Source organism: Branchiostoma belcheri, unplaced genomic scaffold, assembly GCF_001625305.1.
Source record: "Branchiostoma belcheri isolate BF01 breed outbred unplaced genomic scaffold, Haploidv18h27 scaffold29, whole genome shotgun sequence".
NCBI lineage: Eukaryota > Metazoa > Chordata > Leptocardii > Amphioxiformes > Branchiostomatidae > Branchiostoma > Branchiostoma belcheri.
In genome coordinates this window covers 1,425,385-1,449,835 of record NW_017803898.1, presented here as the reverse complement: position 1 = coordinate 1,449,835, position 24,451 = coordinate 1,425,385, and the positions used below count along the sequence as shown (strand labels likewise).

Genomic DNA, 24,451 nt, shown 5'->3' with positions numbered 1-24,451 from the left:
AGAGGGAGAGAGAGAGAGACAGAGAGAGACAGAAAGAGAGATCCTCATCCAGAATATTTTTTTTTTGCTGCCCTGAAATTGCATTATTTGGATGCTGTTTTTAGGGCTTACTGGAAGGGGTCCTGGGCAGATTTTTAGGGTACCACCCAGAAAATAAGGGACTAACTTTGGGGCTTGTTTCTGCATTTTTTATCAAACAGATTGCCTTATTCAGAAGATTTGCTGCCCTGAAATTGCATCATTTGGATGCCTTTAAGTCAGAATATCATGATCAGGATTTTCCTTCCTCAAGTTCTTATGAACAACAGGAGGTAGGGAGACTTTTGTGCGTGAGTTCAGCGTCCCGAACAGTTCCGGACACGCCCGGACACCCTTGGTGATCTCGTCCGCGACTTTTGTGAGGTCGTACGCGATTTCGTCCGACACAACGGAGTCATACTTGTACTTGGGGTGGTTCTGGACGAAGGCACGGATCCAACGAGCTGTCGTCATCAGTTCACCTGGGAGAAAAAATTATGGATATCGTTGATGATTTCTTTGTAAACAGAAGAAGAACTTTATTGCACGGCAATTGCACAATTACCGGTAATCATAAAATTAAGGTTGCAAGGGGGTCTTGTGGTTAGCGTTGTTATTGCACTTATCAAAAAGAGTAGGACTCCTTCTTAGTGTGAGTGGATCAAACCTTACAGTCAGGTCTTACGCACCTTGCACTACACAAAACTGGTGTGTTATACTGAAAGGTGGTTCATCAGTGATGTGTAACAAAACAAAACAAGCCACCGGGGCCCAAAATCTAATCATTTTGAGGTCTCATCAAGACCTGCCAACCTACCAAATATCAAGACAATCCATCATAAACTCCTTGGCAATGGTAACAATGCCATATTTACCTGATGCCCTTTTCTGGATGAGCCTGAGATACTGCTGTACAGAACACCTGGTGTCCACATCGATGTCGACTGTCTCCAGGTAGGAGTTCATCAGCGACACAAGACCCTGGAAACCGCCAGCCTGCCCAGGAGGAGACAGAAACATACAGAGGAACTTTATTGACACAACAAAAATACAGGGACTTTCGTAAGGTCTTTTAACTACATGTAGACATACAGACAAGCTACATGGGTACAACAAAATTGACCTACGTACAAGAAAATAGATGACTGTGCAGCTGTCAAAGCCATTATTCAGGTAATTGCAGTGTATTTCTGAAGTACTTCAGCACCAAGGACAGACCTACATCATAATACTAGCGTTGCACCAAGGTTTACATGTATGGTTTGGTTTTCCATTAATGCCCACAACCATGATAATGATCATTCTGGTATACTCATATTCACCTAAGTGAAGTGAGGAAAGTTGTGTAAAGTGCCTTTCCCAAGGGCACAAGCTTAAGGTTGGTGACTTGGCAGAATTCGAACCCGGGACCTCTTGGTTCTGAGCCGAATGTTCTGCCATTACGCCACACAACCCCATTTTGTATCTATATGTATGAGAGATTTATGATTTATGTCTAACTAGATGCACGTCTGACCTGTCCGTTGATGATTTCGTTAATTGTCATCTTGGTGTACTCCTCTTGTTGACCAGCCCCGTTATACAGGCTGTAGGGTTTGGCAGCCGCTGGTTTGGGTTTGGACTCCTCTAAGTCATCACAGCACTCATCTGGAGATACAGACAGTGTTAAACAATGATACTACAAGACTCAAATACACAAGAAAACAGTTACTGGAGCAACTGGATAGATTTTTGAAAACTGCCAGACATTTCATGTAGCATCCACTACTTTTCATCAGAGACTGACAAAAGGTTGTGGAAACATCTGACAGTTTTCAAAATCTATCCAGTTGCTTGCATAACTGTTTTCTTGTGCATCCCCTTACATGAATGTCTAACCTTCATTGGCAAGCTTCAAATAGTTTTATCAGGTTTGTAAATCAATTACACACATGTAGAACCAACTGTAGCAACAGTAGTAGTAGGCATCCTTCCATCTCAAGAGATGATGGTCGCACTCTAGGTCCGTGGTTGTGTGCAGTATGTGTAGCAACAGTACAATGTTCACATTAAGAGGTGAAGCCTCTTTCTATAGATCATTAATTTTTACCCCATTTTTCACACACAGTACTTACTCGGTGGCAGAACCTCCTTCCTGAACCAGAACAGCCCCTGTCTGACAGCGTCTCGCTTCTGGGCCTCCTGCATGTTCTCATCAACCTGGTGGGACAAAAGCAACATGAATACAAGACAAGGTTTCTACATACAAGCAACCAATAATTATTGTCAGGATATCAAACATCTGAATCCTATGACATGAAAGTATGACTTTGCCACAGGCACAGACAGCTAGTCTTCACACCACGTTTTCAAGCAAACGTAACACAGTAAATCTCTGTGAAGTTGCTCGGAAATGTGGCGTGAAGACTAGCTGTCTGTGGCACACTCATGTCAGGGACCCCTGCAGCAGTATAATGATTACAATGACTGTAAAATTGTTCATATTGTTTCAAAAAGAGAGAAGATATCTTGTAGATAGACATTTGTAGACATACATCTGTAGCACAGTAATGCAGTTAGACATTACAGTTTGTTCTACCCTTATATCTCAGTTATCTAACTAAGTCAGTGCATTTGGTCCATGTAGGGCGTGAATATGTAAGTTGTCATTGTCAAAGCCTGGGCACTACTTTTTTGTAAGGCAGACAGAAGACCAACCTTGGATATGGGGATGAGGAAGTTGAGGTTGTAAGATAGGATGACTCTTGTCAGAAGAACGATGAACACCACGTAAGCCGCGTTCTCAAAATCTGTCAGTTGAACCTGTAAAACAAACCAAAAAGACTTCAGACTTCCGGGAAGTATTTGTATTTTGGAGTTTGTATTTTTCGTTTCACCCACATTTCCAGTATCTGACACATACACTGCATTCTCAAAATCTCATAGCTGCACATTCCCGAAAGGGAAAAGCAATGTCCTGTTATTGCAGGATGAAGTATTGTTTTGGGTGGCCCTAGTTTATGCTACAATAGGTTTGTATGTTTGGGTTCCAACTGAGATGCACTCTGTTTCTGCCTTATGTTTATACATGTAGTTAAAGAGATATTTTCCTTAGAATTTAAAGTCAACATCACTTTTTTCTCTTTTCCAGTGTAGAGTCATACCAAAGACTTTAAAAAATGGTACATACTGCTTTCTCTGCTTAGCACTCAGCATTTGGGAAAGAGTATGGGAGTTGAACACTGGCCCAGGGCAATTGAAACAGAGATGGGTGCCGCCCTATGCACCACGTGGTGTGGCGAGTTCAATGTGGTTTGCACACTCTACTATCTACAATTCTAACCTCCGTTGGCCTGAACTCCACCCTCCAGCCGATGGGAGAGTTTGGAGGGGGTGGTTTGAACCTCATGGACTGCCAGTTGGTCGACTGAATGTTCTGGGAAGTGAGAAAACATCAAAAGTTAGACTTTCTCCCAAAAATAGTTTCATCAGGTTGGTAAAGTATAGGATACAGTATGAGTTTTCTTGCACACAACCAAATTTTCTCAACTACATGTAGAGTGCTGACGTTTCAGTGTTTTTCAGACATGGCAAGAAGCAGAACTCCAGTCAGAAGCTCTGAGGAAGGTGTCTGATAGACATTGAAACGTAAGCACTTAGGTGAGAAAATTTGGATGTGTAAAAGAAAACTCCTGTATCCAAAAGTTAGACTGTCAGCCATTTCAGCAGTTTCTTGACCTTGTAGATCAGAGCACTCAAGGTCAAACATAAAGTCTCTCTCTCTATACATATAGTATATAGTAGAGGGGATTCATTCCTCAAGCTAACCAACATCTCGCACACACAGTTGTCCCTCAGTAAGACATCTGGAGCTGCATATAGTTCCTGTTAGTTTCTATATATAGTATATGGTCTTAGTGTATAGTGTTGTGTACAGGAAAATAATATGCTTTTGCTAGTCACAAAAGTATGGCCACAGTTTAATAGTACTCTGCTGTCACCGTAGTGCTTGCAGTGTATGGCTGTGGTGGCCAAAGGGCTACAGAAACAGAGATGGGCACTGCCTAAATATCCTGTTTAAAGGTAACACATTTGTTCCAACACAATTTTCTCACCCAGACCAGTCACTCTGGTCTTCTTCAATAGACTGAAAGAGTGAGACTTCGAGTAGCTTCCGTTGGAACAAACGTTTTGCCTTTAAACCTGTAACTTATACGTACCAACACAGATGGACTTGCATGATAAAATAAAGGATAACACAGGTGATCTCACCTCGAAGTGATCTGAATCCTCGTCATCGTTGAGGTGGATCTTCTCGCTGAAGAGTGAGATCGGATCCCGGATAAACAGGTGAGCAAAATGACGAGCAAGAAGCCTGTCAATTCCTGTGGTTCAAAGAAAAGTTGTGGTTGTTTTATAATAAGTTAATGTAAAATTATCCTATTTGTAGATTCAACTCTCATCACCGAGAAGGTACCCTAAAAACTGAACTTAAAAATAAGAATCAGTAAATTAATTTAAAGAGATCTACTAAAAATCAGTAATTCCGAAGATACTGTATACTGAGTCTTCAAGTTTATTTGTCTGCCCTACTAGCTACATGTAGAGTGCTTGGGGTGGTCATTTGGATCATACTTCATTGCTTTTTCAGTCAATTCAAAATCTCTGCAGATCATTCACATATTATATTTAAATTCAAAACTCCATCATTGCCCCAAACATGACATTGTAATTTTGTTATAGTTCTTGATATTTTGCTGCAGCATCCACTTCCTTCATCATACATGTATATTCAAATTTTACTTCAATTCAACCTCCAATTCAATCTCCAATGGGTTGTTTCACTGTTCATGTAACATCCTACAGATTATTGAACTGTCGTTGACCCCTGACCTGCGTCCTGAAGTTGCTGGCAGATGTCCTGGTCCAGAACAAGGTCAATGTCGTTGTACTTCTCTGCCTCCGGAGTCAGGTAACAGTCGATGGAGTCATACCTGGACTTCGGAATCACAAACTTGTCATGCTTCAGGGGCTACAGGGGAGGAAAAAAGATTTTGCGTGGTGAGTTTATTCAATTTGGCATCATATTTTATGATATACTGTACATACGTACATGTACAAAATGTATGACTGGTCAAAATTAACATTTTTTAATATATGCCAGTCTACGATAGCCAGCATGCTACTGAAAAAGGTTGAAGTCTTTTATAGGATGGGTCCCTTGTATGAGGAGAGCCACACCTTGAGCGCATTAAAGATCTCACACATACAGTCTGTCAAAAAGAGTTTGAGTGGTTCAAACCCTACAGTCTGGTCTTACACAGCTTGTACTTAACTGTACAAAACTGTTGTGTTTTGCCTACATTTCAAACCTTACAGTCTCGCCTTACACAACATGTACAATATAAAGTACTTACTGTACAACGGTGTGTTTTGCCTTTTTGAAAGACATACATTTCAAACCATACAGTCTGGTCTTACGAAGCTTCTACTTACTGTACAGAACTAGACAAGTGTGTTAGTACATTTGAAAGCCTATGGTCTACCAGTTCTTTGAAACAAACAAAATCTGACATGTACATGACTTGTAGCTTGTAATAACTGGTGTGTCAAGCCTTTACAAGACAGTCTACCAGTGAAACAAATAAAATTAAAAAAATAAAAATCTGACCTCCAGTCCCCTCTCTTCGCGTGTGCGACAGTCCACGGAGCTGGCGATGATGTTCCACCTACAGTCCACATCCGCAAGGTACCCACGATACACCGGGGCAGCCGCACTCAGCGCCAACTGTGGACAGGGAGAAATAATGGTCAGTGATTGGTCAATAACTGATGATGCAGAGAAATAATGGTCAGTGATTGGTCAATAACTGATGATCTACCACTGTCAGTCGATATAAAATAGCTGATGATGCAGAGAAATAATGGACAGTGATTGGTCGAATACTGATGATGCAGAGAGAAACAGTCAGTGATTGGTCAATAACTGATGACACAGTCGATATAAAATAGCTGATGATGCAGAGAAATAATGGACAGTGATTGGTCGAATACTGATGATCTACCACTGTCAGTCAGCAAAATTATGGTAGAAATACAACAGTAAGAAAAGTACTAAATTTTGGCCCTAGAAACTGCGCTATCTAGGGGGGCCTGCATGCCCTTTTTCGTAAGGCATAATCAGGCCTTTTTACTCTTCGTAATCCATAGGCAGCCTCCAAAAAAAAAAACGTAATTCATAATTATTATAGTACATTAGCTGCAAAGCGTTAAGTCGTAATCAGCTCTGAGACTTTTGTAATCGGCGGCAAAAATTTTGCGTCATTTGTTATCACTAACCCTCCCATGCAGGCCCTCTTGTAGGGCAAGCCGTTCAGACGTTATGTGAATTGAAATTTGGTGCCAACATCAAAAGCTGTGACGAAATATGGTAGAAATGCAGTGCCTCAGACTCAATCTGTTGTGTAACCCTTGAAATATATATTCAAGCAGTTCTACGAAATACAGTAATTCCTGATTTTTTCACGGTACTGTTATGTTCACTGTCATTTCTGTACCGTGAACTTATCATTACAGTTAACAAAAATTTCTGGACTTTCTTTTTCCTGCACCTGTCGCCACCGTGAATAATTATATAGTTCCCCGAACATGTCAATTTTTCTCAGACCGTGAACTTTTGCTACTGTGAACATAAAGTGAATTACAGTATAGCTACTAGACATCATATTTGCTAACGTATATCGGCAGAGCAGAAATCTGTAAGCGTGATGGTGCGAAACAAGGCACTACTGTGCTTCCTACTCGTGGTTTTTAATCATTTACTTCTCGTGTCCGCAGCGGTACCACAATGCCCTCACAGCTGTCGCTCCTTCCCCGTAAAAAATCTGCAGGGAAGGAAGACAGTGTCCTGTCACTGCCCCGACAAAAACTGGGTGGGGTCCCCCTGCAGTTGGATCGGGTATGGAGGAACATACAGCTTCTCTGCATGTCTCGACGCTATACCAACCAACTTCGACAAAGCCACGGTCTCGATCTTCATCAAGCATCTGCGTTCCTCGACCATTTCGGAGCGGTCTTTCCCCAACAGCCCAGAGGTGACGGCCCTTCAAATCGAAATGTCCAACGTTTCTGCGGTTCGACCGGGCGCTTTCCGAGGTCTGCCACTGGTCTCCAGCCTCCACCTTGATGACAACCGAATCTCCAGTCTTGGTACGTTGACAAATATGTGCAGGCCTCGAAATACTGGGTGCATGTGCACCTTAGTGCACCTAAAATTGGAGCTGTGCACCCAATTTTTTTCTGTGGGTGCAACTGGTGCACCCAAATATTTCTCTACATACTAAATGTATACAGGATATTTTTGGAATCTGTCAGAAAAATAAAATCTTTGTTTTAGTAGTTACTGTTACTAGTAGTAGTAGATTTTGAAGCTAGCTCCCATTTCACATTCAAACTCAGAAGAGGAGCAGTAAGACCTGCAATTAGGTTTTGTTTCATATGGTGCACCCAAAACTTATTTTTTAGGAAGGGTGCACCAGTGCACCTATTCCCAAAAATGAATTTCGAGGCCTGATGTGAAAGTAGGTTTTATAGTAGTATGCTAGTAGCCATACAGCTACTTACCAACGAAGAAAATAATGTTATAAATTGTGTAAGTATTAGTAAAACTATACAAGAATTTTATATGTATTATTGACCAATTTACAAGTGTGTATTTGAACCAATCTATAATGTATCATGTATTTTAATCATTATGTGGCACAATTTGTATAATGTTTTGAAAGGGACTGTACGATACTTATCCGGGGGGAGGGCAGGTGCACTGTTAACAGTAAATTATAAGTTCTTCTCTTTATCCTCAGAACCTGATACCTTCCTTGGGCTTGAGAAGTTAAGAGACTTGAACCTTCGAAGAAACGCCATTTCCGTCCTATCCAAGCAAGCGTTCCGTGGCCTGCCTGTTCTGTACAGGTTGAAGTTGGATGAGAACCGTCTGCGTACCGTGCCCGTCGACGCACTCCTGCCGCTGACAACACTGAAGGTTGCAAACCTTCAAACCAACCACATCACCACAATCGACAGCCAAATCCTGCGTCTAAGCCACAACCAGACCATACGTCTGGCGTTATATGACAACCCGCTAAAATGTGACGCAAATCTCACCTGGTTCATCTGTAGTCTGCCAGAGCTGGACTACATTTCTTATCCCGATTTACTGAAGTGTGCGTCACCTGCTAACCTGAGCGGCATTCTGCTTGCCACCGTGAGGAAAGACATCGTCAGTCAGACCAACATGGACAGGTCACCACATGTAAGATGTTTGATGTATATACTAGTCTAGTACATAGCAGTTTTAGAATGTTATTCTTCTCTAGTAATACTGATTCTAGAATGTTTAGCTGTACTCATTGATGTGATAAGTTTTTATGATGTATTTTGTCGATAATTATGCAGATGTATGTGAGATTTTATGCTATCTATTGTAATAATTGGGTACAAGTTGTAAACATTCAACATATTTCATGCACTTAATGTAACATGCCAGTCGATATTCAATAAAATCTGAATCTGAATCATGTACAGGGGATCGGGCTGGGGAGATGTGACGAAACGTCCACCGCAACAGGTCCGCATACCCACCACACCATTCCCACAGAGATGCCGCACACAAACACCACGCCAGGCCCAGAGTCTACCACAGGGACTGACGTGGTCACTCTTTCTGTTGGCCCAATCATCACCGAGGAAGACGACAGTTACCACGTCAATGCCGTCATCATGGCTGTTGCTGTGCCTGTCCTGATGGTGTTGGCATGGGTGGTTGTCATCTACTTGTACGAACGCTGTCAGGACACAGGTCTGGCCCCTCACAACGCCCCCGCTGAAACAGATGGAAACTCCGCCTCTTCGAACAGAGACTCAGTCTCAGGAAGACGGCCGAGTCCTGTTGAGGACCAGACATCAGAGGGCAACGATGACATTGAGCCGTACGCTGTGTCATACATGGATGTGTCGGGGAAAGGGAAACATGGCAAGCTTGCACCATACGCAACAACTTCCTTTGCTAACATTCAGGCAACAGAACCAGACAACAATGACATCCAGCCAAGTGAAGACAATGATGACATTGAGCCGTACGCTGTGTCATACATGGATGTGTCGGGGAAGGGGAAAAATGGCAAGCTTTTTCCCTATGCAACAACTTCCTTCAATGAAGACCCAGGGCCACAGATTCAGCCGTATGCAGTGACCCACGATGAAGACCCAGTATCATTCTCCCAACCAAGGAGCCAGTCACTGCCAAGAGTCCACACAGGGACAGGTTACACGTCACTGACAAATGTCACTAACCAACAGACAACAAACGTCAAACAACCGGCCACCCAAACAAGGCATCAGTCACTGCCACGAGGCTACACAGGGGCTGGTTATACGTCACTGACAAATGTCACTAACCAACAGACAACAAACGTCAAGCTATCGGTCAACAAACCACAGGGTCAGTCATTAAGAAAAGAGGCAGACATCAAGCCAAACTATGAGAGAGGTTGTCCAACAACAAAAGACGGCAAGGGTCCTTATGGATTGGAAAAAGGTATGAAGGAGGTCCCAAGTGTCAGTGGGATGTTGTACAGGAGTGGCACATCTAATGTGCTGTCCATAATAGCTCGCGGACAGCCTGAAAATTTGGACAGCACATCTCCCAAACTGTACAGCACAGCTCAAGGACAGAATGAGAGTGAGAACAGCACATCTCACAAGCTGTACAACACAGCTCAAGGACAGAATGAGAGTGAGAACAGCACAACTCACAAGCTGTACAACACAGCTCAAGGACAGAATGAGAGTGAGAACAGCGCAACTCACAAGCTGTACAGCGCAGCTCAAGGACAGAATGAGAGTGAGAACAGCACAACTCACAAGCTGTACAACATAGCTCAAGGACAGAATGAGAGTGAGAACAGCACAACTCACAAGCTGTACAGCACAGCTCAAGGACAGCGTGAGAAATCTCCCAAACTGTACAGTACAGCTCAAGAACAGCGCCAAAGTTCAGACAGCACAACTCACAAGCTGTATAGCACAGATCAAGGACAGCCTTCAAGGACATGCCCATGACAGCTATACAATCGTAAGTTTCGCTGAAAATGTCATTGAATGATTCTTGTTGTCATTGCTGTCATTAAGTCATTATTCTCAAATTTGCCCTTGACACACCCCTAGTGATTGTGGAAATAAAAAACACTTGATGGCAAACAAATGGACACCTTTTAAAACTTTGTACAGCCACAATATACAAGTCATGTATATATATGCAGGGCTCGAAATTAAAGGTGGTCCAATGGCCACTGGCCACTACAATTTAGGCTGGGACAACTAAAAACTAAGACACTTTGGGACATTTTGGGGACTAAATAGAAAAGTAATCTACATCAGAATGTCAGCCCTTCTTTTGTTTATCAGGCACACATCCTGGCTTTTGGATCTGGAAAAGTCCCCCGAATTTCCTGTCTACTCTGCAATTATAGTGCACCAGGGACTGAACATAAGCAAAATAAAGTTGACTTCAAATTGAAGTCATAACACTACTTCTCAAAAAACAGGTTGGGACAGTTCATCCTCACTTTGGGACAATAATTTGAAATCTATTTTTGGGACAGTGCTGGGACAATAGGAAGAAAAGTCAATTTCGAAGCCTGTAATGTTATATGGCCTCTATAGCCACTGACCCTTGTATATCCATTAAGGTATGTGTGTACAAACCTAGCCTCACCAAACAAGGGTGGGTTTGTCCATATTAGCTTTAGACTTTAGAAGAAGACGTGTAACCAGTATTTGCACTTAAGTGAGCAAATTTGCCGCACCCTATTTTTAGTCTTCAGAGTTTGAGTATTCAAAAACCTCAAGTAGACCATTTTAAATGCCAGAAGTTGAAAGAGTATAGCTTTTAAAGTTGAAAGTCTCTGGTAGCTGTTTTTTAAAGCAAATACTTTGAAATGCATTCATTCAGGCAGACATAACAACACTGATGGTATCTACAACAACACTGGCAGGACAGGAAATACCACCTGCATAATGTACAATGTGTTTGTACATGTAAATAATTGGAGCTGTGCAGGTATTTCTGATGTTTATCTGCACCTATACCTGCACTGGTCCATGTACTGTTATACAAATTGAATGTACATATAGCTGTATGTGGATCTTTATTTGTGCATGTTGTACACATGTAGTACCTAGTACAGTTTTAATCATTGACAAGTGTACAAATGTATTTGAACTGATGGCAAAGGATTTTGAATAGTTTTTAGTGAGATCCATAGTGCCCAAATTCTGAGAGTGTAGGTAAAATTGGTCTGGTGCAGGTAATTTTTCCATGTTTCCAAACACCAACCGAATAAGGTTTTTTGGACTTGGTTCTTGTATGTCTTTCATGACTTTGAAAATACATTCATTTGTTGATTTCTTATCATACATGTGTCACTATGTCCCTGACTCTTAAAAAAATCAGTATAAAATTAATGAATATTAAAAGCTTTCATCATATTATTATAAGTATATTCCTCATACTTACAAAGATAGGGCAGAGTGGAGCCAGTTGGTCATACAGGTGTCTCGCCTCGTCTATGTTACAAGCCTGGAATGTCATCTGCAGGCACGAGCAGCCCATACCGAACCCCATACAGTCCATGTAGATGTGGTCGTCTTTAGCAGCTTTTCGCGATTCTTCGTCACCGTTTGGAAACTTCTCCCTGAATGGTTTTGGTGTGTTTTTGTCCTGGAAAACTAAAGATCAAAACACATTATTAACTAAAATACAAGTGGCTGAGTAATTGGTTTTTTTTTACAGTCCATATAGATGTGGTCGTCTTTAGCAGCCTTTTGCGATTCTTCGTCACCATTGGAAAACGTCTCCCTGAATGGTTTTGGCGTGTTTTTGTCCTGGAAAACTGGATATTAAAATACATAATATTATATTAACTAAAAAATACCAGTGGCAGAGTAATTGTAATGTTTTATTTTTTTGTGATTGCCTTTAGCAAATCCTTGTCACCGTTGGAAAACATCTCCCTGATCATGAATGGTTTTGGTGTGTTCTTGTCTTGGAAAACTGGATGTCAAAAAGATTAACAAAGGTTTTTAGTAAAAGAAAAACAATCTGTACTGGCATTGTTATACTGTAGCGTCTTATTGTGGATAGAATGGAATGGATAATATATTATACATAGCGACATGTTAATGTTAAGAAGAGTAGAAGACATGTACAGTACTTACTTGGTATGTTTATACAGACTTTCTCCCCTCTTCTCTCTCTTATGTTCCTGGTTAAGGTCCTAGAATGAAAAATCATACAATCATTTGGTATAATCAATTTAAAATAGATTAGCAACTTCATTGAAACATGCCTGCAGAAAATGCTTTAAATTAGCTGCATTTCATGACTGTCAAACAAGTGATGTGTGACTAAGAAAGAGAGGAACACCGATAGATACACAGGCAAAGAAAAACAATTATAATTTGCTCCATCTCTCACCTGAACCTGGGATGATGGTTGATTGCAGCATCAGGGAAGAACAGCGAACGTGATGCCGTGTTTACTGTTGGGTTGCACTCAATCTGTGGGTCTGTGAAACCTGGACTGCCAAGCCTGGAATGAAAATAGCGCAAAAATGAATACAAAAAACATCTAGTACATGGCATTTTGAGTAGCATTGCTGATCATATTACTAATAAGTTCTCTCAAACATTTTTTTGTAACAAATAAATGTTCCCCACCTCAACCCAGGTCTATAGTACATTAATGTCACAAAGAAGAAATGATATGAAATTGAGGATTAGGCAAATTGTACTTACCATGAAGGATAATCCCAATTATACCTCACACGAACTATTTGGGTATATCGTTTACCTTATGCAGTATTTCCTATGCTTATCGCTAGGTGGCGCACGTGTACAAAGCTTTAATCGCAAAGCATCACGGGATATCATGACGTAATGACTATGTTCGCCGCCATTTGACGACGTGCGAGAAAGAGTCTGTGCTGTTCACCATGGGTGGGCATTCTCAGCTACTTGGAAGCTGAAGAACAGCAAGGGTGGGAAGATATCCCCAAATAGTTCGTGTGAGGTATAATTGGGATTATCCTTCATGGTAAGTACAATTTGCCTAATCCTCAATTATACCTGCACACTCCCTATTTGGGTATATCGTTTACCTTATGCAGACTTCAGAGCCGTGGACAGCACAGCCTGGCCAAACGTGTGTTGGTTGTTGTCCCTCCTGTAGTACTTCAGGAAGGTAGACTCTCGTGACCAGTCCGCTGCCTTCATGATGCTATGTAGAGACACCCCGGCAGCTGCAGCAGCTGAAGTGGACGCTCCTCGAGTGGAGTGAGCTGAGAAAGTTGCTGTGTCAACACCTGCCGTGCCTAACACTGACTTAACCCACCTGGCCAGGGTTGCAGAACCCACTGGCCTGTGTGGTCTCCTGTACGATATGAACAACTTCTGCTCCCCCCCCTTTCTTTCCGAAGGGAAGAAGTCCGCCTTAGATATTCCTTCAGGTATGTGAAGGCACACAAGCGCCTGTCCTGCGGGAAGGCCGCCCAAAAACACTTTCTGGTCAGGTTTTCCTGGTCTAGAAGTTTTTAGCAGGGTAGGAATTGTCCAAGAAACACCGTTTCTACATTTCTTCATGAATCTCAAGTCGAGAGCCGCTAAAGTTTGACCTCTGTCGGCTGATACCAATGCCGCTAGTGTTACCAACTTATGAGACAATTGTTTCAAACTAAGACTATTAGCTGGGCAACAATGCAGAAGGTACTCTAGGACCCGACTGACGTCCCATGTTGAAACATATCTTGGACAAGGAGGACGTTTGTGAAACACACCTCTCATCAGTTTGGACACTAGAGGGTGACTACCCACATTACAATGGTCTACTGGTAAGTGAACAGACGAGATCGCAGAACGAGCCACCCCAATTGACATATAGCTGTAGTTCTGTCGAAACATCCATTCCAGATATTCTACTACGCTCTCTATAGAACCGCAAACTGGATCAATCTCCCTTCTATCACACCAGCTGGCCCACTGAGCCCATGCTGACTGATACTGTCTAGAAGTACTTTCTCTCCAAGCCGAGAGGATGAGGTCTGAAGCCCCTGCCGAAAGGCCCCGACCCTGCAACTGTCGCCTGATATTGGCCACGCGGCAAGCATCAGATCTGGCAACAGCGGATGGGGTCTCCTGTTGTGTGGCAGGAACAGCAGATCCCAGCTCTGTGGCAGGAGAACCGGACTCTCGAACAACATGTTCAACACCTTGGGGTACCAAGCCTGAGACTTCCAAACTGGAGCTATCAAAATCACTGTTGCTACGTCTGACTGGACTTTTCTCAGTACCTTGAACACTAGGCTGAAGGGGGGAAAGGCATACGCTAGCCCCAGGTTGCCCCAGTGAATGTTTAGAGCATCCACTGCCATGGCCTCTGGTTCTGGGTGCCAAGAGACATACTCCTTCAGCTGAGCATTCAGACGAGACGCAAACAGATCAACTGTCAATGCATTGCCTGTCCAATTGTTCAATGACAGGAAAACTGAGCGGTTCAGTTGCCACTCGACCCTGTCCAGAAAAACCCGCGAACACCTGTCCGCTAGGGTGTTTGTCAATCCGGGAACGTGAGTTGCAGACAACATCAGGCCTCTTTCCAAGGCCCACGACCACATCTCCAGGGCCAAGGCTGCCAGATCCGGCGACCTTGTTCCCCCCATGTGATTCACATATGCAACGGCTGTTGTGTTGTCCAGCCTTAGCAGAACATGCTGAGTATCCGCGCTCACAAAGCTTCTTAGCGCCAGGAAGGCCGCTTTCAACTCTAGCCAATTGATGTGCATGCGCGCTTCTGTCTGTGACCAGCGCCCGCCTGTCTCCTGACCATTGCAATGCGCGCCCCATCCCTCCAGTGAGGCATCTGTGCAAATTGTCAGGTCTGACGGAACAAAGACTCGGCGACCGTTTACTTCGCGCACATGACTGATCCACCACTGTAGATCTTTTACTGCATCTGGGGTTAGACTGACTGAAGAGTCGAATTTTCCCGGCTTCTTTATGCCGAAATTGAGAAGCTGTTGCAGAGCCCGGAAATGTAAGGGCCCGGGAAGAATGGCTTGCTTGGTGGACTCTAACAGCCCCACCACGCTGGCTAGCTGCCTGGTTCCTATCACCTCCTGTTCTAGAAGTGATTGGCAAGAACTCACTACCTTGTCTAACTTGTCTTCTGGTAGGTAAATTGTCAAAGTACGAGAATCGAGAACAAGGCCTAGGAAGGTCGCTACCTGAGACGGTATCAACTGCGACTTTTCCAGGTTGAGAACAAAACCGAGTTGCTCTAGAAGCTCTCTGGCTATAGCAATGTGCTCTAAGCACTGTTCCCTCGACCTTGCAATGATCAGTAAGTCGTCTAGGAAAATTACTATTAACAATCCTTGTCTCCTTAGAATGGCCACAATCGGCCGCAAAACCTTGGTAAATACCCTCGGCGCCGACGTCAGACCGAAGGGAAGACACTGAAATTCCCAAAGAACTCCTCTCCACGAAAAACGAAGGAATTTTCGATCGCTCTGAGCTATTGGGATGGTAAAGTACGCATCCTTTAGATCTATAGTTGCTAGAAAATCTCCTTTTTTCCACAACTCTTTGACTAGGTTTATCCCTTCGAACTTGCAAGTACGTTTCAGAACAAACTTGTTTAAAGACTTTAGGTTTATAACCGGTCTCCAGCCTCCCCGAGCTTTCGGGACTAGGAAAATCGTAGAAACATATTGGCCCTCGCAGGGCTCCACCTGGACCACTGCACCTTTCTCCAACATACTGTGCACTTCCTCGTCTACAACCTTTGCTCTGTCCTCCCCAGATATATTTGTGACCGGCTGAACGAACTGAACTGGAGTGGACTCCCATTCTATACGGTAACCCCGAACTGTTTGCAAAAGCCATCTGTCTGTTGAAATCCTTTCCCAGTTTTTCATGAAAAAAGCTGTTCGCCCTGCGTGCTGAACCGGAGAACAGAGCAGAGTCTGATGACGAGGAAGAGCTACTGTTTGTTTGGGCCTTTTGTGCCCTGCGCTGAACGAAACCCCGAGGTTTTCTTACCCCCGGCATTTGACCATGGTCTAGCATTGTTGTAGTTGTTGTTGTTGTTATAGTAGGGACGAAAATTGTAACCCTTTGAGTTTGAGGAGTACTTGTTGTAGTTATAGTTAAACTTCGAGCGGTTGGACTGAAACCTGTCCCTAGCCCTAGAAGTACTCGAAGGGGCTGGCTTATAAGCCTTACTCAAGGTGCGTCTAGCCTGATCGGCTGTATTAACCTTCTCCAAAAAGGTGTCTCCAAACAAGTATTTGGAAGAACCAGTGGGCAAGTCGGTCTTGAAAACATGCTTCATATCCTGTTTCATGTCCCTGCCGCACAATTCCCTTCTGTACTGAGTCATAGTAGAGGAAGCTGAACCCAAAAAGACCAAGGACGATTCTATCGCTTTACACACAGCATTTGGGTTCAGGGGATGGTCCGAACCCTTAACTGCCGCTAAAAGCTCCACCAGAGGGTTAGCAGCCATGAGCATCTTATCCCGACAATCACTAAAATTCTTATCCGTGTTGACGGTGTCGTTCTTAATCATATTCGCCACTACTGGGTCTAGAATGGGTGCCCGAAGCGCTAACTCCACGCTAGGTGGAGTTGGAAAAGCTTCCTTCCTCTCCTTGAACTCCGCATACGTTAATTTATGAGTAAAGACCTCGGTCAAAAATGTAGCGACTTGCTCGGGAAGTTCAGATTCTTTCCCTTTCTTATCGTAAGGATTATCGAATGACAAGGAGTTACTAGTACCTTCATCAGACTCTTCAGAGTCCGAAATGGTGATTTCCCCCTCCTCCGAACACTCTTCCACTTCCGAACCTGGATGCTTGCGCCCGGAACCGACTACGCCGGCTCGGCTGGTCGACGCTACCGCCCCGTCAACGTCCCGAGGTTGGCGGGATGAACTGGACGCCTGAGGAAGTCCCAGGCTGGAACTGACCCACTGAAGAAAAGAGGCAGCGTCGAATCCAGGCGGGAAGGGTGTTCCTGGTGGAGGTGGGGGTGGAGGAGACTTTTCCCGACCAAGCTTCGGCATGGTCGGGGAGCCCAACTCCTCCGAGCCCGGAGGAATTTTTGGGGCCGGGGCAGCTCCGCGCCGTCTCCTTCCTTGGCCGATTTTCCCAGTGCCAACGCCGAAGGGGCATTTCGCTCCACTAGCGGCGGAATGAGGTTGGGGTTCTTCTCTTTTCCCTCCGAACCTCCAGCTGTAGGAGCGGGGACTTTTCGTTCACCCGACTCCTCTTCCTCCTGTCCGGAGGCAAGTACAGGCACGCCTGTCTTTTCCACGGCAAGGAATTTTGCCTGCCTAGCGTTGGGAAACTGACCACTTCTCTTGCCATTCCGACCTGTCTGGTCCTCCGAAAGGCTACCTGAATCGCCCCCGTGGGCAGAAGACTTCGTTTTATCCTTCTTTTTGGGCATAACGCCGAAAGAAAATCCGAAAAAATAAGGAGTAGGGAAACAACGTGCACCCCTTGGCGTTCGCACAAGGAAAATGGCGGCGAACATAGTCATTACGTCATGATATCCCGTGATGCTTTGCGATTAAAGCTTTGTACACGTGCGCCACCTAGCGATAAGCATAGGAAATACTGCATAAGGTAAACGATATACCCAAATAGGGAGTGTGCAGGTATAATTAAAGATTTTGAATGAAAGTTCAATCATGACAGAGGTAGATTCTGTCTTTTCGCCACATTTGATTCACTCCTGACATCATCACACTTCCGACTTCCAGAGTCAGCGAGTGGATCACTCATCTGACAAAGGTTGACGGGATTGACCAAAAATTTATGGTGGGTTTCTTTCTTGTGTTGGAACAAAGCTTAACTTTGGAACTAAAAATTAAATGACTATTTACCTTGGAAAGACAGTGAAAGAAATGGCAGTTTCTCCCAGGTTCTGGTCTAGTAGTGACAGCAGCTCTTCACGCCTGAAACATACAACAGTAAATACAACAACAACACAGGAACATTAGATTAATAATAAAACATCACTTCTATCCTAGTATCAGACATCTTTTTATTCACTGATGACAGTGGCTTACTGTTACTTTTTACTGCTACTAAATTGGAAAACAAACAACAAAGAGAACAGAGGATGGGGCATTAAAAAATATACTTACAACCTATCATCTAAACACATATACATCAATAATTTTGATGATTAATGTTTCTATATTCTAAATTTCCTGAAAAATCACCTTATCATATGAAATATTCAATAAGCTTTACTATTTTCTTACTAAAACACAATGTGCGTATCTTTATAATTGCTAGAAGAGTCTTTTTATAAGTTGAATGTGGAAAAGAGTGTATTTACTCACCTTAACCTCATGTTGGACTCGACCATGTTGAAGTGCCCCATGAGCCCTCCGTACGGCTTCCCTGGTGTTCCTTCTATCATGTAGCTGGCGTACTCTGGCCTCCAGGTGGTGGGGGGGTCACTGTGCATGGGGCAATCAACTTCTGGTTAAACTTCAACATGCTACTAGTAAGGTGGCCATTTGGCACCTCATCTATGTATGTATTGGATATGGCGTAGGTAACAGAGGGAAGTTTGTTGCTTTGAACTATCAGTTACATGTATATGGCTCAAGTTCATGCACAACATTTGAAAACAATGTGCAAACGGAAAATTACATTGTACTTTGTACATGTAAGACTATAAAACTCATCAATAAGAGTAGTATGCATTTAGCTACTTCTCTAATTTGAACATAACTGTTAACACATCTTACTGGTGAAAAAGATCATGGGTGTAACTTTACTTCTGGATATAGAAGGGAAAAGTCTTGGCCTTGTTTCTCGCAAGGGATGAAGAGGACAAGTAAGTAAGTAAGTATACTTTACTTTGGACTTTCTTGCTCCCGCTTCTCCAGTATTTCCAGAACTTCGTTTCCCCTCAGATTCAGGCGGGCCGTCTTGTTGTCTTCATCCATAACAACCAGCATGTACTCCACCTAGCAACGAGACATAACAGGGTGGAAGTTAGAGAAAGAAAAATGCTACAATCGATCAATAAATCAATCAATCAATCAATCTTGGTTGTCTTCATCCATAACAACCAACATGTACTCTACCTAACAACCAAACACAGGGTGGAAGTTAGAGCAAGAAAAATGCTACAATCAATCAATTACTCAATCAATCAATCAATCAGTTAATCAATCAGTCAATCAATCAATTAATTGATTCTGTTTATCAAAGGAAAACATATTGTTTTTGCTACGTTTCCTCCTCTTCTTCTTCTCTAAACAGTGACCCCTGACCTGACTGAACCAGACTGTCTCTCATCATGGTAACTGGTGTTGGGTTACATCATGTTGCAATTTTATAGCAGGAGGGATTTAGACTCCTGTCACCATATGTATGACTGTGTTTGTGTAAGAATTAACAGAGCAGACCATATGCGAAGGTAAATATTATGCATATAATTGCTTTGCAAATGTCACTTTTCTAGTTATACTGTTAAATCAGAAACAAAGGCCCTCTTCCCACTAGGATAAAATTGTCTGGATCAAGCTGAATAGATTGGCTTTGATTTGGCTTCAATCCAGATAATTTTATCCTTGGCTAGTTGCCATTAAAAAACTTAAACCTTTTAAAGCTGTATTATAAACAATATTAATGTCAACACATCTTTTGACTCAAAACTCATAAAATCGATATCATTACCTCTCTTTTACAATACTGTAGATCATAAAATACTTGTGATGGTCTTATTTTGTGTTAGGAGGGTAAGAGTCCAGGTTTGTATTATGCTTTTAAACAATTCTAGTACTTAGTACATGACAGTAGTCATACTAGTAAGACATATTTGTGATGGTGTAACAGTGCGGGGTTTATAGGCACTACCAACTGACCCGGCCAATGGGTCTAGACCTTTTCGCCAATTTGGTAGGAGCATCAGGTTATGAGCTGGTGCCTTGGTTTGGCGTGGGTTTGATCCCCGGCCCGGGACAAGGAGTGTCTTTCTGTTTCTACTCTCCTAATTCTTACAGTGTTATGAATTCTTCTTGGACAGATTAGCACGAAAATGAAACAACTACAACTGTTTCACAGTTTACAGTACACACATGGCATGCTTAACCATACTTAACACGCTTAACCACAATTAGGGGGAGGGGCACTTGTTTTCACACTGATGTTTACACAACACAGACTACAACTGCCTAACCCTAGCCTGAGGTCACTCCTGTTTATATCTATTTGTTCAACAAATTACCATAAAATTGTAAACTTTTACAAGTCTTTTTCTGATTTATTTTTTCACTGTTTGATGAATAACCTATGGTATTAGTAAAGCAAATTTACTAAATTTAGACTTTTCATGCTATTTTGAAACCATCAAACTTAAGCAGGTTTACAGTATTTTGCCTTCTCATGCCACTAATAACATGTTAAGGCCTAGGGAAAAAAATGTTGTGTTTCCTGTTTCAGTCCTGAAAAAAAGTAGGGTCAGTAGGCAGGGATTTAATAGTAATTTTTCAGTGATATATTATAGGGGTCCAACTTATACAATACAGTTCAACGAACTAAAACAAAGCATGAGTTGTTAGAAAACATGATGATTTTATTTTGCCTTTCAACGTCTGCTTGGAGATTAGGTTTCAAACCCTGAATGACAGATTGAGTATGAATGGATTTTGAGTGACACCAGCGAGGGCTCCATTACACAACAAGGGAATGTGATGCCAGCATGGTAAATGGATGGTTGTGGTAGGGTTGAGATCAGAGAACAAACAGATCAGAGGGACATTGAGACTCCGGCTATGTCACGGTCTGGTGGTGGACTAAAGCGCCCGTCACACATTCAGAAGTTCAAACCTTTCCCTAACCACCAACCAAACAAGGCTTAAGTTCAGGAGCAGTCTGACTAGATTTAGAACGTTCTTCTTTCGTCCAAAATTTCTTTATGAATAGAATCAAATTTGAGTTAAATTTGAGCCAAACTTGACAGACAGTGCTGGTGGACTAAAGCCCCAGTGACACACATTCAAAACCTACCGACTAACCAAGGACTATAAGCTTTAAGTTCAGGAGCATTCTAACTAGACTTAGAATTCGTCAAACTTTCTATACAGTAGTAAATAGAATCGAATTTGAGTTAAATTTGAGCCAAATTTGACAAACACTGCTGACATACTCCAGAACACCAGCCAACCATGGCTGAACCATGATGCAATCACATTGAAACATTTTGAATATTACGTAACAGCCCAACAGTCAAAGTCGACATCCGCAAACACCAGCTAACCTTGCTCCTGACCTACTCCTTACTTATAATTGTAGTTGCTGGACCGGTTCCAGACTTGTAAAATTGTTTAGATTCCAAGTCCAAAAAAAACCTTAAAGTCAAGAACCAATTCCAGCTGCAGACTTAGTAAAACAAACAAGTCACATACCCCTATTCTTTCCAAAACAGCAAAAACGCTCCATAGATTGCAAAATCTGTGCATACAACATTGCAAGGTTGCCAACATGCAATTTTGTATGTGCCATGGGTTTAGGTCCAGACTTATAACTACGAGTCCGGAACTGAACCTAAACCTCTGGACTTAAATGCAGTCCTAAACCTATTTTTTAATGTGGGTTTAGGTACACAGCACTACTCCTAACCATGGTTGGGGGGAGTTTGGTAGTGTTCTGGAGATCTTAAGTGTGACAGGGGCTTTAGTGGACAAAGACGTTTTTGGAGACAAAAAATACAACACAATCAGAGCATGGATAGTTTACAGTCAAGCAGAAACATACACAATGGATTGAAAATAAAAGAAGGGAGAAACACACAGAAACTGGCAAAACTTCCTGATGAACAGAGTGTATTTCTGAGATGTACGTGACTGTATTTCAAGCATGTTATGCAAGTGAAACACTTCTGTAGTACAGATTCTTGTCACGAACTTGTAATACAAACACATATTTTATTTGCTGAGTCATGGTTATATGGCATACTAGAGGTCGCCTCGAAAACTGTAAAAATAAGGCCACTGCAAACATTATCAAATTTACAGTACATACAAAGAGGTGTTTGTTCATAGTCTGCAACATTCCTGCAAATCATTGGATGTGATTTGTAACGTAATTTAAGTGTAAATTATGTCCACCATTTTTGCAGTGGCCTGCTCTCCAGAGAGCACTTAGTATTAGTCAAGGCAAATTTAGAAAACATTTTGATGGTGAATTTTAATATTTTGTGAAACTGAAATTTGAACTGTTTTTTTTCTTTTGTTTCTAGATTTTGGCTAAAATGATCCAACAAATAAAGTGTAGCAATGCATCGTGACTGTTGCAAGGACCCGCCCACCTGTTTGCTTGTGGACAAATGTTTCACTTGATTTTCTGAAGACAAAATTGCTGAACTCAAAATGTGTTACATGGCGTTTCAGAATTCAGAAGATGTTAGATCGAAAAATTATATATTGTCGATCAAAAAAACAAGGCTAGACTCAGCAGATTTTTGCTAGGGTCAGTGGGGAAAAGTGGAAACACAACTTTTTTTTCCTAGGCCTGGCGTGGTCGGGGGGTAATTATGTGTTCACAATGTTGAAAGTGATTTAGGATATAGTCACGAGACTAATTATTTCTTCTTGTTCCAATTTCGTGCGAAACCTCGATTGGCTTAAGACTATCAACCCAGATTGAGGGGGGAGGTGCTTATAGTAATTAGTTTTGTAACATGTGTTGTCTGTTCAAGAGGACCAACTCTAGCCTGGCCTCCTGTGCAGGCCTACGGGCGAGCGACTGGGAGGGTTTATACTGCGTTTTGTAGAATTTCAAAATCTTACAAATCAAGTACTACAACAAAAAAGATTTTACCGGTATTATTTTTCTGACATTTAGATGCCAAGAATATCCTGTATGGCTACAAACATATTTAGGTGCACCAGTGCACCCACAGAAAAAAATTGAATGCACAGCTCCAAACTTGGGTGCACTAAGGTGCACATGCACCCAGTATTTCAAGACCTGTTAAGTCATCGAAGATATTTCTAAATTTTATATCTTGTCCACGCAATGAAATAATAGGTAAGCTACCTTGTACCTACTACATGTACGAGAAATTTTTTTCAATCTAATGATCTCCTAACCTACATTTTCCAAACAATTAAGCATTTCACTACATACATGTGTAAAAACAAGCATGACATAGCAGAAATATGTTGCATGTGTAACGTTAAAATAGAATACCTGTGAAAGGAAATTTTTCACCTTTCAAAGCAACATCAATGTTGATTCAATAACATTTGAATTAAACATAAAATTTGTCTAGGGAAATCTTTTTGTTACCGTTTCTTGTCAAGTGGTTACTAGGGTATTTTTACAGGTGATTGAGAACAACATTTGGCCATGTGTGACATTGCCTTTAACTACAACTAATCTAGAATGATCTAGAAAGCAGATACGTACATGTAGCTTAGAGTAGACCTACATTTGCTTCTGTCTTTTAGTGTTTTTCTTTTCAAAATCATGTAGTTTTTGGGCAGAACTCAACTTGGAGTAAGAACTTTAAGGTACAAAATCAAGACAACTCCCCTTTTTAGTTTTAACGTTACATACAGCGTTTTCTAAGAAAAGACTGGCGTAGAAAAAACACGTACCACCGGAAGGACTTCCGTTTTAGTTCTAAGACGAAGCCAGAGTACAAGGAAGTCTAAGGAAGCCCAAAGCAGTATCTTAGCCTCTACCAGGCACCGCGGATCGCTGGAAAAATAGTAGAAATTGGCCGAAATAAAGGTATATAGTATACCAGAGAAGATCCCGGGCCATAGAATACCCCCGTTTGTCACAAATTGGATCTTCTATGGCCCGGGATATTCTCCGGTATACTATGGTTTATTTCGGTCAATTTCTACTCCAAGTGTCTTACGGAAGTTTCTTACCTCGTCTCCCCATTTCAAGACGTCTCCATGTCGATCCTTCAGTCGCCGGTAGATGTTTATAAGTTGTTGTATGCCGTGTTTTCGGACATGGTCGGCGAATTTCTTCGTTTCTTCCCAACTTAGGGGAGATCCCAAAGACAACAAACCCATCTTAAGAAGGTGTCCTTTCTCTCCTTGGTGCCCCAGAAGTTGTCTTGCCGCTCTTAAGGGTGGCAGGCCGTCATTTGGAAGAATTGAAGCATGTCTTAAGACAATATGATGTCAACACGCGCCATTATTAGGGCAAAGGTCATACACTCCCGAGCGCATGCGCACGAGGTATCCACAGCATCGGAACGCGAGGAAGTCATTTCTTAGTAACCAAGCAGATGCGGGGTTTGGGTTTTTAAACCCTTTTTTGGTGCATTTTGTACGTGTTTGAAATGG

The 24,451-nt window shown here is 42.3% G+C and overlaps 1 protein-coding gene across 1 annotated transcript; it reads right to left on the bottom strand.

Moving 5' to 3' along the window:
• Window positions 1-7: 7 nt before the first annotated feature.
• On the bottom strand, window positions 8-24,327 carry LOC109473088 (glutamate--cysteine ligase catalytic subunit-like). The gene is made up of 16 exons (XM_019772998.1): window positions 24,026-24,327; window positions 18,993-19,102; window positions 18,467-18,586; window positions 18,002-18,073; window positions 12,533-12,646; window positions 12,274-12,332; window positions 11,573-11,784; window positions 5,669-5,785; window positions 4,891-5,029; window positions 4,270-4,382; window positions 3,341-3,433; window positions 2,716-2,820; window positions 2,133-2,217; window positions 1,535-1,665; window positions 894-1,014; window positions 8-500 (listed from the first exon to the last, which is right to left on the bottom strand). The coding sequence occupies exons 1-16, from the start codon at window positions 24,173-24,175 to the stop codon at window positions 253-255; spliced, it is 1,989 nt and encodes a 662-aa protein (XP_019628557.1). The 5' UTR covers window positions 24,176-24,327; the 3' UTR covers window positions 8-252.
• Between the last annotated feature and the right edge of the window lie 124 nt (window positions 24,328-24,451).